At 35.2% G+C, this 16,962-nt stretch overlaps 1 protein-coding gene across 1 annotated transcript in view; it reads right to left on the bottom strand.

Annotated features, from left to right (window-relative positions):
* Positions 1-16,962, bottom strand: part of NEGR1 (neuronal growth regulator 1) — a 911,208-nt gene that overhangs the window by 276,188 nt on the left and 618,058 nt on the right. The window contains exon 4 of the mRNA XM_054482631.2: positions 15,668-15,799. Coding sequence (XP_054338606.1) covers positions 15,668-15,799 — 132 coding nt within the window. The remainder of the gene's footprint in view (positions 1-15,667; positions 15,800-16,962) is intronic.

Genomic DNA, 16,962 nt, shown 5'->3' with positions numbered 1-16,962 from the left:
TTTTGTGAGTGTTTCAATTTTTATACTGCATGGATTTCTCTTCCCATTTGGCTACAAGTAAAAAGACTTCTGTTTATGTTTCCTGCATTCATTTATAATAGGGTTTACTTTTAGCATTTAGTGATATTATTCATGTTTCTTGGATTATCAAATTCAATAATTAATTGAGGTTTTTTTTTTTTTGAGATGGAGTTTCACTCTTTTTGCCCAGGCTGGAGTGCAATGGCGTGATCTTGGCTCACTGCAAACTCCACTTCCCGGGTTCAAGCGATTCTACTGCCTCAGCCTTCCCAGTAGCTGGGATTACAGGCATGCACCACCACACCTGGCTAATTTTGTACTTTTAGTAGAGACGGGGTTTCACCATACTGGCCAGGCTGCTCTTGAACTCCTGACCTCGTTCTCTGCCTGCATTGGCTTCCCAAAGTGCTGGGATTATAGGCATGAGCCACCGCGGGCCGAGGTTACTTTTCTTTAGCAAATGAAAGATAACATAGAGCGTGCTTTCATTGCCTCTCCATGTGTGTGCTCCACTTCCCCCTTCCTCCCCACACCAAATTTATTTTTCTCTCCATTCTTCTATTCACCTAAATCTGTCAATTACTGGTGTTTAAAAAAGTATAACCTTGGATTTCATATCCAGATCATTGGTATTCAGTTTCTAAATTTATATTATATAAACGTGAATTAAATACTTTTTTGAAGAAACTTATGAAATCTTGTTTATGCCAATTTTTTGGCATTGCAACTGAGCTTAGCTGGTTTCAAAAATTATTGTCAGAAAAGTTTATGTCAGAGGTTAATGGTCAGATGCTATTTTAAATCCAGTTGTGTTTCTGAGCAAAATCATAGGTAGCCTCAAAGGCATGAGACTCATAGACTTTTTTTTTTCACTATGACTCACAAAATTTGCAAACAGAAATTTCGTGGGCTATACTTCATATAGGAGGAAAGAAAAATCCATTATCTCTCTACTCTTCTCAGGAAGCTTTTTATCATTGCTTTCAGGCAAAAATTTTGAAGTAAGATGTGATGCAAAATTTTTTATTGTATTTAGTATATTTGAGCCTATATTCTTGACTGTAGTAGTCAGAGGAGGCTGAACTTTGGGAACAAATAGACTCAAACACACAATGAGGCAACAAAAAATGTTTGGTTCCCACTCACCTAAAAGCCCATAATAATTTAGTTCAGTGAAAGGTGGGGAGTGAAATGGGGTAGGGGTAGGGATATTCTGCTGCACAGAATCATCCAGGGCTCACACATGGCAGCTTTGTTTTCTTCAACATGTAGCTTTCAAGGTCATCCTGAAAGCTAATGGATTAGTATTCCCATTAACTAGAAAGGAAAATAAGCATAGCAGAGCATGCATGTGAAGTTTTATAGGCCTTGCCTGGAAGTGGCCCATGTCACTCCTGCTTACATTTCTTGCACTAGAACTCAGTCACAGGGCCAAAGCTAACTCCAAACCAGGCTAGAAAATGTAGTCCAAGCAGTAGGCGCAGGAAGAAGATGAAAACAGTATTCGATAAATTACCTTTACCCCATTGAATAATCTAGAAAATTCTATAAGGACACTGAACTATTAGTCAGAATTACACAACTTGACTCCTAAAGAATTCACAAATCATCAGCTGTTCTCAGTACAGAACAATTCATGAGAGACTGCATCCTCAAGTAAATTACATGGAAGCTTCAAAGTCCTTTTGACATCCACAGGGAAAAACAGAAGGGTTTGCAAACCCAATATGCTCACAAAGATGAAACAGCATTAACAAATGTAGCATTTCTGAACTTCAGCTAATTACTGATATACTTCCCTCCATCCTATTATGTAAATGTACACTAGCAGGTTATACTAAATGAGGAAAACACTCTCAACATCTGTTCTAGGATACAGAACACTTACTTGTTTAGACTAGGTCAAAGTATGATTTATTGCAGAAAAATTAATATGTATTAGGCTACTATGTCTCATATTACTTAAAAATTTATGTGTTTTATCCAAATTGCTAACCTAAACCTTTAAACAACTGGGGAGGAGGCTTAAGATATTTTGTCTTTATAATTGCCACCAAACTGCTTTTAAGTTCTTGGTAGGCTGAATATATATGGTTCTCAAGGCATTAAGAGTAGAGTAGTGAATCTTATAAACATGGAACACACCCACAGTGCCCTAAATAAAATTTTGTTATCTTTCATTTTATCTATGAAATACATAACTGTTTAATGCCCCAGGCACAGTGGGCATTTTGTTTTGTTTTTATTTGTTTGTTTTTTGCACTGCTGTTAGCTTTTCTGTGTAGCAGCAAGTAGGCTGACTGCATGATGCTGGGATTTCATTATGTTCACTATTAAACAAAAGCTCTTATTTCAGATAATATGTGAACACATCTATTCTGAGTGCAGCGTCGTTCTAAAGGATTATTTATTGTGATTGTTTTCTCTATTCACTGGGAATCCTAACTTTCCTGGTTCTGCACTTTATTTCAGTGTCAGCCATTCTGACAGCTAGCACCTGTGCACATTCTGGTTATTGAAATAGTTTCTTTTCATACACAGTGATCCTCTCTTCTCATCCTGCAGAGTTTACTATCTTTCTAAAAGTCTCCCTAGTTTACACAGTTTGTTGAGAATAATTAGGTTCCTTTTTCAATTTACGTGAAAGCAGGCTAGTATAGTAAAAGCAGCCTCAGACCTAGAATTAGGATTAAGGTTTCATTCTTAGCCCTTCCATGAATTCCATGAATTAATTTCCAAAGCTACCTAAATTCAAATATATACATCTAGAAGATGAAGAAATTTGGCAATTTTATGAACATTTTTCAACTGTAGAATTCTAGGTGTGCATATTTTATATTTATTTATTTATTCTATCAACATACATTGATTACCAGTCACTGTGCTAGGTACTGGGAATAATAATATGCACTAATCGATCTCATGTCTTAACTCAGTTAATCCTCATGCTCTCACTTTATAGTTGAAGAAACTGGCATACACAAAGCTTAATGACTTGACCAAGTCTGCATGGTCGTAAGTGACCCAGGTTGGATTTAAAGCCAGGGTGCCCAGCTACAGAGCCTGACTTCGTAGCCACTGTGTTACATTGCCTGGAAAACTAAGGTGAACTGGAGGAGTTTCCCTTTTCTCATATATATATAATATATATATATCTTTTTTTTTTTGAGACAGAGTCTTGCTCTGTCACCCCGAGCTGGAGTGCGACGGCGCATTCTTGGCTCACTGCAACCTCTCCCTCCCAGGTTCAATTTTCTCCCACCTCAGCCTCCCAAGTAGCTGGGATTACAGGTGCTCACCACCATGCCCAACTAATTTTCGTATCTTTAGTAGATATGGAGTTTCGCCATGTTGGCCAGGCTGGTCTCGAATTCCTAACCTCAGGCAATCCACCTTCCTTGGCCTCCTAAGAGTTTCCCTTTCTAAAGAGTTCACAGGCTACAGAGAAGGTTGACATGTAAACAAAATGCTACTTTCTAATACTATTGATATACAAAATCATTGGCCTTGCAGCAGTCATTCTTGTTGTTTTAAATGTATTATGACAAAGCTCACAGCCGATCTTTAAGGTGCTTATAATTGTCTCCAGTTTTTTTATACAGGAAAGCTGAGCCTCTGAGAAATTAGCTAATTTCCCCAGTATCCCATAGTTTATAAGTGACTGAGCTAAGATTAAAACTCATGTCTGATTCCAAATCCCATTTTTGTCATCCTCTGTCACACTCCATTGCATAAATAGAATTTCTCCCTTAAGGTTCTCTGAAATTTATGTCTTTATTACTGTACTTATTCTTCACATGAATTACATTTTAAAGGATGAAAAGTTTGCCCAGATTTGCCAACAATGCATAATAGAACTAAATTATCATCCTTATTAATTTCTCAAAGAATTCACAAAGCAAAAGTCTGAGATTATCCAGAATCATTTGACTGAAGCCAAACAGTGGCTTTAAACCTTTGCTCCCTGCCTGTTAGGAGATGAATTCATGCAGTCTCTATAAAACTTAAATAACTATCAGAAAAACATCATAATGTCAGGAGTAGGTGGTACCAGAGAGTGATTCCCTCATTTTCTAAATGGGGAGATTGAGACCTAGATTTAAGTATTTTGCCCAAAGTTGTATAATTAGTTAAGTAACTGAATTAAAAACAGAATTCAGATCTTCTGCCTTTCTCTTCTGTTTTATTTTCATTATCCTGTAATACCTAAACCCAAAATTTTATCACCTAGTAAATTTTGAAAAAGCAGTCATGCCCATTGATTTATAGGTAAATATAGACTGAATAATTCAGTATATTTGGTGAGTGATTATTTGGCAATCCATATATTTAAAATGTTTCCAAGGTGACTGAATAAAATTCATTATTAATCTTCATTATATAGATGTCTTTCAAAAGTTGGTTAAGTATCACTATAAATCTGAGTAGAAATAAGAGGAAAGAGAGGAGAGGAAACGAATAATATGGCAGTCACAAATAAATTAACATTAAATAAATGTAATATAATAAATGTAATTAAATAAATGTAATATAAATAAATTAACATTAAATAAATGTAAATAAAATAACATTAAATATCATTAACAGATATTTAACGTTATTTTAACATTTATCATTTAACAGATAGAATAGATAAATAAGAAAGAAATGAGTGAAGACAAGCTAGCAAGCTTGAATGTACCAAGGCTGTTTCCCCACAATTTGGATGCTTTTGTTCCAAATTTGTCTGCCATAATTCTTGTACATACTGCTATTATTTATACTATTTCTACCATACTCTGCCCCTAATCATTCCACTTCTCTCCCTTCACACACGTATACACATACACAAAACACACAAACATGTGCATTGTCAGACATAAGCATATTTGGCAATTCCTCTGAAGTTTAATAATGATGATATGGCAAAGACCCAAGGGGATTAATTCAATGTTGTTCATTCTATAAATGGCTCTCCCATATTGGTTTAAAAGAATTCAATCCATAAATTATCTTGCTTCATGTACTGAAGCAACACTTTTTTTTCTGGAAGCGCTGAGGAAACATGCTGAAAAAGCTAGATTTAGATAAATACAGGTTATAAACTATATGTTTGTACTGACTAAAGTAATGTCTGAAACTTCTAGATCATTTTGAAGAATATATTTAGCAAAAGGTACCCTGTGATGATTTTCAGGGTTTGGTCCTTTGGCTGCTTATTAGAACATGAATCTAGAGGAATACACCATCACAAATGCACACATATAAGTTATATTACACACACACACACACACACACACACACACATATATATATGGAGAGAGAGACAGAGAGAGAGATTGAGATTTGCCATTGTTTGTTCTTTCCTGACTTTGACTTTATCACTTTTCTTCAGTTTGGCGTGGAGTCATTTTCAATCCAGAGTATTTTACCCTGTTAGAAATTGCTTTCTTACTGCTAGTTCATAGTCAAACTCTATTATTCCTATTACTTCATGTATATTTTTTGAAGTGATGATTGCCAATCTAAAAAGAACTACAAACAAAATAAATACAGGCTCCCATCTAGCAAAACATTTTGCTCCTGTATGAAAGGAAAGAAATTGTTTTATTTTTCACTTTTAGGAAAAGGAGAAATAATAAAAATATGCATATTTCATTACTACAGAAGCATGTTGATGTTCCACGAACAAAAGGCAAAAGATCACTCATAGACCCTTAACACTAAATCCTCTTAACAAAGATAAATGTATGGGAGAATACACTTAAGTTAAACTGGATATCAGACTCATTAAGTGAAAATAGTCTTGGCACACTAGTCATTAATTGAACTGTATGTCTAACATTTAAAACAAAGGTCCAACTATGTCTCCCTCAATAGAAAAATTCATGTATTCTTTAACTGCATGTGTAATAACAGTTTTACTTCAACTGAGGGATTATAGAAATCATAGAATTAAATGTTAACTTTTTACACCATGAAAGTCCCAAGATGAATAAAAAAGGTTTAATTCTTAGTTTTTTTCAGTTTTGTTGTGTTAAGAAGTATTTTACTTAAGTATTTTTTGGGTGATTATTGATGTTTCTAATATTTAATGTTCAGTACTTTTGGGAAGTTTCCTTCATATTTCTTAGCTCCTCATATCTCTTTTGGTTGGCATTGTTCCCAGTATTATTGTTTTAATCTCTTCTCTTACTCTTGCCATGAAAAAAACAGAAATCTTCTAAGTATTCTTTGTGAATGTAAACAATAAAAGTATTTAAATTCATTTGTTTACTATTCAGATAACCTCTGAGCAGTTCTTGCATCTGAAATTTATTCTTTTTTCATTATGAAACACTGAATCTAAGTATGCCTATGGAAATTCACTAACTCTCACCTCATCCAGTCCTGCTTCACTCCACAATGCTTAACCTTCTTTTCTGTTTTGTGTCTTCGTCTGACCCAGCCCATTGTACCCTGACTAAACAAACAACATTCTGTCCCATAATTGATAGACTGCTAGCAAGACTAATAAAGAAAAAAAGAGAGAAGAATCAAATAGACACAATAAAAAATGATAAAGGGGATATCACCACCGATCCCACAGAAATACAAACTACCATCAGAGAATGCTACAAACACCTCTACACAAATAAACTAGAAAATCTAAAAGAAATGGATAAATTCCTCGACACATACACCCTTCCAAGACTAAACCAGGAAGAAGTTGAATCTCTGAATAGGCCAATAACAGGATCTGAAATTGTGGCAATAATCAATAGCTTACCAACCAAAAAGAGTCCAGGACCAGATGGATTCACAGCCGAATTCTACCAGAGGTACAAGGAGGAACTGGCACCATTCCTTCTGAAACTATTCCAATCATTTTATGAGGCCAGCATCATCCTGATACCAAAGCCGGGCAGAAACACAACCAAAAAAGAGAATTTTAGACCAATATCCTTGATGAACATTGATGCAAAAATCCTCAATAAAATACTGGCAAACTGAATCCAGCAGCACATCAAAAAGCTTATCCACCATGATCAAGTGGGCTTCATCCCTGGGATGCAAGGCTGGTTCAATATATGCAAATCAATAAATGTAATCCAGCATATAAACAGAACCAAAGACAAAAACCACATGATTATCTCAATAGATGCAGAAAAGGCCTTTGACAAAATTCAACAACCCTTCATGCTAAAAACTCTCAATAAATTAGGTATTGATGGGATGTATCTCAAAATAATAAGAGCTATCTATGACAAACCCACAGCCAATATCATACTGAATGGGCAAAAACTGGAAGCATTCCCTTTGAAAACTGGCACAAGACAGGGATGCCCTCTCTCACCACTTCTATTCAACATAGTGTTGGAAGTTCTGGCTAGGGCAATTAGGCAGGAAAAGGAAATAAAGGGTATTCAATTAGGAAAAGAGGAAATCAAATTGTCCCTGTTTGCAGACGACATGATTGTATATCTAGAAAACCCCATTGTCTCAGCCCAAAATCTCCTTAAGCTGATAAACAACTTCAGCAAAGTCTCAGGATACAAAATCAACGTACAAAAATCACAAGCATTCTTATACACCAATAACAGACAAACAGAGAGCCAAATCATGAGTGAACTCCCATCCACAATTGCTTCAAAGAGAATAAAATACTTAGGAATCCAACTTACAAGGGACGTGAAGGACCTCTTCAAGGAGAACTATAAACCACTGCTCAATGAAATAAAAGAGGATACAAACAAATGGAAGAACATTCCATGCTCATGGATAGGAAGAATCAATATCGTGAAAATGGCCATACTGCCCAAGGTAATTTATGGATTCAATGCCATCCCCATCAAGCTACCAATGACTTTCTTCACAGAATTGGAAAAAACTACTTTAAAGTTCATATGGAACCAAAAAAGAGCCCGCATTGCCAAGTCAATCCTAAGCCAAAAGAACAAAGCTGGAGGCATCACGCTACCTGACTTCAAACTATACTACAAGGCTACAGTAACCAAAGCGGCATGGTATTGGTACCAAAACAGAGATATAGATCAATGGAACAGAACAGAGCCCTCAGAAATAACACTGCATATCTATAACTATCTGATCTTTGACAAACCTGAGAAAAACAAGCAATGGGGAAAGGATTCCCTATTCAATAAATGGTACTGGGAAAACTGGCTAGCCATATGTAGAAAGCTGAAACTGGATCCCTTCCTTACACCTTATACAAAAATTAATTCAAGATGGATTAAAGACTTAAACGTTAGACCTAAAACCATAAAAACCCTAGAAGAAAACCTAGGCATTACCATTCAGGACATAGGCATGGGCAAGGACTTCATGTCTAAAACACCAAAAGCAATGGCAACAAAAGCCAAAATTGACAAATGGGATCTAATTAAACTAAAGAGCTTCTGCACAGCAAAAGAAACTCCCATCAGAGTGAACAGGCAACCTACAAAATGGGAAAAAATTTTCGCAACCTATTCATCTGACAAAAGCCTAATATCCAGAATCTACAATGAACTCAAACAAATTTACAAGAAAAAAACAAACAACCCCATCAAAAAGTGGGCAAAGGATATGAACAGACACTTCTCAAAAGAAGACATTTATGCAGCCAAAAGGCACATGAAAAAATGCTCATCATCACTGGCCATCAGAGAAATGCAAATCAAAACCACAATGAGATACCATCTCACACCAGTTAGAATGGCAATCATTAAAAAGTCAGGAAACAACAGGTGCTGGAGAGGATGTGGAGAAATAGGAACACTTTTACACTGTTGGTGGGACCGTAAACTAGTTCAACCATTGTGGAAGTCAGTGTGGCGATTCCTCAGGGATCTAGAACTAGAAATACCATTTGACCCAGCCATCCCATTACTGGGTATATACCCAAAGGACTATAAATCATGCTGCTATAAAGACACATTCACGCGTATGTTTATTGTGGCACTATTCACAATAGCAAAGACTTGGAACCAACCCAAATGTCCAAGAATGATAGACTGGATTAAGAAAATGTGGCACATATACACCATGGAATACTATGCAGCCATAAAAAATGATGAGTTCATGTCCTTTGTAGGGACATGGATGAAACTGGAAATCATCATTCTCAGTAAACTATCGCAAGGACAAAAAACCAAACACAGCTTGTTCTCACTCATAGATGGGAATTGAACAATGAGAACACATGGACACAGGAAGGGGAACATCACACTCTGGGGACAGTTGTGGGGTGGGGGTAGGGGGGAGAGATAGCATTAGGAGATATACCTAATGCTAAATGGTGAGTTAATGGGTGCAGCACACCAGCATGGCACATGTATACATATGTAACTAACCTGCACATTGTGCACATGTACCCTAAAACTTAAAGTATAATAATTTAAAAAAAAAAAAACTCTTATGAAGCTAAGCAAAGGATGTTTCTTCTGTCTGGAAGATCTTTCGTTCCTTTTTTTTTAATTTTAGAAATCTGTCTAATTCAATTTAATCCTTTAAACTCCATCAGGGCTAAGGCCTATTAGAAGCTTTCAATGAAACCCCAAGGCTGAGTTTGGTGTATATCTTATATCCTTGCATAGCACCTTACGATTGGTTTATCAAAGCACTTGTCACACTGTATTAAAACTATGGGTTTCTTTTATTTTTCTCCTTTCCTGGATAATGAGTTTTGAAAAACAGTAGCCCAGGGTGTAGCACCTTGATTCTCTTATAGTAAGCAGTAAGTAAATAACTAAGTGAATATATAAATGTAGATGTACCAAAGTGGATCATCATTAGAGATGTTATAGGAACTAATACTTTATTTCAAAGACAACTATATGCCTTTTTATCCCCTGAGTTGTTCCAAATAAGTGTTAATTAGCTTAAAAAGAAACATAAAATACAGAAGAGTATCCTAAATTACAAGCAGATATGAAAGATGAAGTAAATGAAAAGTAAATTTAGCGGCATAAAATGGATCCAGAAATAAAACACCAAGGTGATGCCCATGAATTCAAATAACTCTGTTTTCTTCTAGTCCCATGATAGTGTCTTTGCCCTACTCAAACTTTGAATACCGAGATTTTCCCTTTATTCAAGGTGATGGCCATTTGTGATCTGCAATTTCTTCTAGTCTTAAGTCTGACATATTGCCTAAATTGCCCAAGGTTTTGGAGAAAACTTTAGAAATAGCTTAAAAAAACTGGTCATTTCCCTAGAAGCCTCCTCCTCTTACTCCCCAGTGGCTTCTCATTTCAAGCTTCCGTATAATTGTACTAAGTTATACTAATGGGAACATTCAATTCCACATGTTTGGAGCTACTTATATTGGAAGGTAACGTGAATATTTGCATAAATGAATATGCAGCAGATGCAAAATTATGCACAAATATGTGCCTGTAACTTATTGGCTAAAAAACTTACTTCACAGCGCACCCAAAAATGACTTTACTATTTATTTGATCATAGGAAGAATTAATCAATTCTATTTTACTGAAAACGTGTGTACAAAATAATTTCTGATACCAAATAAAATGGTCAATATTTAGATCTGACTTCCGTGAGTAAAAATCCAAATAATGTCTAGAGCTCTTTTCACCTTAGTCTGGTTGGCTCTTTGTTTTTTTCCAATTAGCAGCTCTTTTTACTGACATCTGTTTTGTTCTTCAAAATCAGGGCAATTATTAAATGTTTTAATATCTCTGCATCTCAATTTTCTTATCTATAAAAAATGGAATTAGTGCTGCTTCTCTCTGAGTAAAAACAGTATGCAAATTTCAGGTTATCTTTATTGAATCCACCTGGATATTTGGGGAGAAAAAAATAGTATTAGAAGTATATTAGTCAAGACACCATCTACTAATTTTCCTGGGAGAAAAAAAATTAATTGTGAGGCAAACCTAATATCTTTTCTCTATTTTGCCTAGTAGAATGATTCACCTGGAGGACTCTGAACTGTTTAACCCTTTATTTATTCAACAACTATTTTTGGACACCTTTTTATGGAGCAGGTACTGTTCTAAGTAACAGGAACACATCAGTACATCAGTGTACAAAGGACAGCAAAATCCTTTTCCACATAGAGCTGACATTCTGGAGTCAGTTCACTTACATTCACATATATGTATATATTTATAACATTTATAAATTTACAAATATATATAAATAAGGTATTATTGCCCTGAACTTACAGAAGTGAAAACTGAGAGTCAGGGAAGTAAAATACCTCACGCAAGGTTTCAAAGGCCCAGTAAATTATGGACCAGTAAGTTATCTGTTAATACTTATAGTAAATTATATCTGACCATAAGGCCCACATTTCCAAAACTGGCACTCTTAACTGGAAGAATCCATACAAATGGAGTGGAGAACAGATGGCCTCTGTCACAAGGTTAGGGAACCCCATTCATTTTACTATTATTAGTAACCTTCATATTAAAGGGGTAGGTCTTCCATTCCTTGCTGATTTCTTATCCCTGGGATTCTACTTTCTTACACAAATCTATATTACTTGATTCATCACACTTTCTAAATTTTTCAAATTCTATATTTGACTTCTAATAAATCAGCTTTTTGATTTTCACTGTGATCTTCCGTTTTCTAACCAGATTTTTCCTGTGTCCTGTTTTTTTTTGTTGTTTTGTTTTTCAATTCACTTGAATCCATGGGCTTTCTGAGACTCATTCATTCTTTTATTTTGTAATTTACAATAACAACTACGAACCTAGTGTCCACAAGGCTTCTGCTAAGAACAGAACATGAATGTAAATAAAATGGGGACTCTGTCCAAGTCTAAATCCACTAGTTCCCTTTGGCTTAGCTAATCAAATGTCTCAATTTTTTTTCTCGTGTGTGTGTGTGTGTGTGTGTGTCACAAGGTTTAATTATGATAATTTTCATGACCCCTTTTCATTATTTTATTTTTTTAAAAAGTGGACAAGAAATACACGCATACACAAACACATAAGGAAAAAGTTACGAATAAAGACATGGAGAATAAACACCTAAGATCTCCCTACTTAGAAATAACCCATTGAATTAATGCTTACAAATTTCTTTCTATCTATAGTAAGGCTTTCTGTGAATAACTCAAAATGAACTGATTTATTCAACCAACCAACTAGCTCTATCTGTATAATCAATTATATAGTCAATTATATCAATTACCTCAACAAACTGCTATGTAATTAAATTGAATAGAAATCCACAGTGTTGTTTATTGTGTATATATGGTATGATGTTATTTATTGTATATGTATATTTTCTATATATAGTATATGTATTGTATATGTATTGTACATATTGTATATGTATTGTATATGTATATTTTCTATATATAGTGAACATGGCAGATGTATTAGACAAATAATAAAACATTAAACATTTCTAAATTTCAGGGAACCTAAATCTTCTCAAATTGACTTACCACATAACTGAATCTACCAGAGCTTATGAAAATGTATTATATTTCATCTTGAACCCCGATTGGGGAAAGGGACAAAGTTTCTCTTCAAATTATAACTCATGAAGCTACTATAATTCTAGGTGCACAATCAATATTGATTAATAAAGATGAAAGGAAGGGCCGTCTTGAACCTGGCATGATACTATCTTCAGGGAATCTTCAGGTTATCAGGGGATGTGTAGCTCCATGCTGATAACATAGACCACTGTGCTCAATTTTGGGCTTTGACAAACTAAACTTTGTTCAGTAGGCTTTGGCTAATTTCCCCTGGGAAATCAGCTCAGCAAAATCTACAAGTAGTTCTCAATTTTTGAACTTTAAAGGGCCAAGTTCACAAAATTAACACTTTGCAAATCTTTCATAACAAGAAACATTTTCAGACATACTCACAATCACATCTCCTTCACACCTGAGATATCACTTATATATGTGTGGCATCAGTATTAAACACAATTAGTAGTAAACAAAACCAGTATTAAACCGTTTTTCATGGAACATTTGGAAAAGGGTGAATTATCAAAGGTATGATTCAGGGAGAAGCAAATGGCAAAAGTTATTGTTTAAAATCATTTGAAAATCCTGTTGGGTCTATTTTCTTAACATGAGACAAGTTAATATTATGTCTGCAGCAATATGTCGACTTATAACTGTACTTATCTACCTGAAATTTTTTCTTAAAAAAGGTAGCCTCTGTCATGATTTAAAAAGCACTTCCCTACTGTTTTAAACTTTTCTCCCTTTTTCCTACTGTTTTCCCTCTTAAGTTAAAGTGATTAACAAAGTCTTATTCTCTACCTATTCTAGAGTGTCTGACACCCTGATAAAGCCAATAAAACACCTTTGTTAGCCCGATAGAATGTCTTCAGGCTCTACCTCAAATGTTCCAGCTCCCATCTTGTGTTAGAAGAGAATTCTGCATGGGTCTTTCACATTTCTGCACACTTTGTAAGCAGAGACACTGACAGCTTTTGTTTCTATCTTTTCAGTCTTGGAAGACAGAAGTAGTTCTCCCTATGGAGTAAAGGGCAGATTTGTTTACAATCCAGTTTAATAAAGATAATTTCTCTCTCTATGGCAAAGGGCAGGTTTGTTTGCTGCCATTATATATTTTTTTAAAAAAGAATTTTCTGAAGCTCAGGGTGCTTCAACTATGACATAAGCCCACTGTGTACAGTTGTCACCTAGCCCTCATCTTATCACCTTGTAGTAACTGGGTCTTAAGGAACTGATGCAAGAAAATGACAATACTCTGACTACTTCTATTGCTATGAGTAATACACTGCCTTTTGTCTTTGTCCGCCGCATCCATGAAACTGCTGTAGACTCTTCAGCGTTCCTGGTATCTTTTTTCCCCAGTTTCTGTTCTTTTGCTTTATGGACAGACTCTCTTCTATCTATTTAGTTCCCTACTCAAGTTTCTGCCTCCTTAAGTTGACTTTCTCGGTCTAAATTTCCTGCTTGACTAGGGAAAAGAGAATCCGATTAAATAAGTGGCAACAAACTAAAGTCAGAGGAAGAAAAAGTGTTAATTCAAAAACAGTTGTGGCTTGTATATGGAGTATAGGTCCCATGCAAATCTGTACAGCAGTTGGGTTTTCAATTTCATGCCTATCAGAGACATCATTTTAAAGACCTATTGGGTCTTGGAGTTCAAGAGGATTGCTGGGCTGGGTGCCTTGTTTATTTGACAGATTTTACTCTGCTTTTTCATTTCTTAGTGCTCACTGCTAAAAATATTCTTTCCTTAGTAGATATATGTCTCTCTTCCCTCCCCTCCACTTCCCAAGCCCTCAACCCTCCAACAATAAAATCAGTATACACATATTCAGAAAAGCATGGCTAGTGATAAATGATCAGGAATTTTTACTTGTTTACTACCTCTTATTTCAGAGAGTTCCAGAGGGATGAGCAGTAGCCCTCTGCAATAAGAGTCCTGAGAATCAGTGGGAACCTCTTAAAATTCAGGTTTCCAGGCCATACACTCCCCATCCCAAGGATCCTGATTCAGCATGGCTGATGTGGGTCCCAGGAGTTTTCCATTTTTAATGAGTTTCTTTGGCGATTTTGCTACAATTTGTTTGCAGAACACTCCATGAGAAATACTGCTCCAAAAACTGCCTCCTGACTTGATATCATGCACATTTGTGCAATATAATAGAGACAGTTCAACCCTAAGTATATAGATTAGTCACTGACAAATGTTAGTTGATGACAGTGATTTGCTCTGGTGTACAGCTCAACTGTTAGGAGTGTTTTGAAAGTTATTTTTTGGCCCATGAGACTGAAAGACTCATATTAATATGAAACAACTGCTGATTAGCTTTAACATTTCTGGATATATTTGGAACAATTTCTTCTGATCTGTGGCATAATACCACGTGCACATTATTAGCAAGGACCATATATAGAAAGACAAGTAAGTAGAATTTTAAAAATGAAAACTATAGTTTGTAAATACTTTGGGTAAAATACAATTATCCCAAAGGTATTTTATTTGAAGAAGTTAAACGGTATGAACATTTTTTAGATAAAGACTTAGGGGAGATTTTTGAAAAGTAAAAACGATTGTAGTCATTACCATTGAGATCATAAGATATATAATAGGATGTTACCGGAAAATCATCTTATATCAGTGTGGTGGGAGCATTGAGGAAAAGTGTGTAACATACTAGCATTGACGGTTCTGCAGGTATCCAATTTATATTCTAACTTCTTAACAACAATGCTTATGGAAAAATTCTTTCTTCACTTTCTTTTTCCCAAACGAGATAGAAATAAGTCACCCAACTAACAGAAGCATCACACTTCAGCTCTTTTCTTTGAGTACAGACCAGTATACTTCATTTTCATCAGGTTTGATTGGGAGTTACACACTTAAATTTAGTGTTAGTGCACTTCGGGTAAAGCTCATGAGGGAAACACCAGCATATGGCTACAGTGCTTTTGAGGTAAGGACACCCCAGTTTAGAATGCCAGGAACTAGGAGAGTATTAAACACATTTCACTCCGTACATCAAACTGAATTATTTTGGGTTTACTTGGGACAATTGTTACATTAACCAATTTAACCAACATTTCAACATCTACACATCTTCAGTGTTAGTAGGTGATTTTTACCAATAGACAACCTCTTAAAAACAGCAACACAAATTTCAGTCAGAATTTTTCAAGGTGTTTTATCTTTTCTCAGAACTTATCTTGATAAAAGGTGGTGACACTTACAGTTGACAACAACTTTTACTTTCCTCACATCTGGGAATGACACATCATTTTCCGCACTGCATTCATATTCCCCAGCCTGGTCCCTTGTAATTCCATAAATGTCCAAATATTGTCCATTTTCAAATGGTTTTGCTATAAAAAAGAATACAGCACGTTTAATTGTAGCCGCCTGAGGCTTCATTCAAGTAAAACAACAATTTCATGACTTCTTACAAGATATTGCTGACAAAACAATTCCAAATGAAACTGGGGAATTATTAAACCTTTTGTTCTTCTATGTTCAGAGGAAAACTCAGAGAAAAAACAGAAGCAAAACGAGGTATATTATAACAACTATTTCACCAGAACAGGATATACATGTGTTCTTTTTAATTGATTGTGGTCTCCTAACCTCTTCACACATCAAACAGACTCTGCACATTTCTGTAATTGAGTTCAACAACCTCTGAGCAGTGTAGATGAAATTCACTAATATGACTTGGTACATATTGACTTTTCTACCGTGTGAGCTAGAAACTTGACACTTAACCTAACTAAATGTTACTTTTCTTTTGGGGGAAATCTCCTACCCTTATTCAAGGATTCAAGTCAGATGTCTTGAAAAAAGTATATAGATATATTTAATCATTGCTATATTTTGGTTTCCAAAATTATTAATGCTGCCAAGAAAGGTACAGTGTACACGCTATATATAACTCACGCAATAAATCTTGGAAAAAATCATTGTCCCTCTAAGGGTTAAGTTTTCATAAAAGCAAACTAAATTATCTTTATTTTTAAATATTCGTGAGAAAACATTCTATGTGACAAAAAATAACAGCAGAATAGAAATATAAAGATGTAATAACAGAAGAAAGACTACCCCCAAATGAATGAGATTTGAGAAAATAAAGGCTCCTTCTTTTAATAATGGAATTTTTGTTTATTTGAAAACATTGAGTCATTGAGTAGGATCCTAATTATCAGAAGTGTGGCAAAGGTAGAATAAGCCTTTGTGAATTTCAAGAGAGGAGACCCTTCTACCTCCTTGCACAGGCCTTGAAAAAAATCACATTCCAGTGCATATCAAAGGGAATTGTGGAATGAAGCAATGCTTCTATTAAATTGTTTGTTTTCAAAAGTCAATATTATTTTTATCTTCCCCTTTCTAGCTTGTCAAAACCACTGTAATGATATAGAAATTGGAGAACTAGTAAGAATGTTCATTTTAATGAAACAAACAAAATAAATTTTAGTTATGGCCCTCCAAACCTAAAGTCCATCCCAACAATTTTCCCCCAATGTTCCCCCATGTA

This window comes from Pongo pygmaeus, chromosome 1 (assembly GCF_028885625.2).
Source record: "Pongo pygmaeus isolate AG05252 chromosome 1, NHGRI_mPonPyg2-v2.0_pri, whole genome shotgun sequence".
Taxonomy (NCBI): Eukaryota; Metazoa; Chordata; class Mammalia; order Primates; family Hominidae; genus Pongo; species Pongo pygmaeus.
The sequence above is the reverse complement of the archived record's forward strand: the minus strand, read 5'-3'. Positions and strand labels throughout refer to the sequence as shown.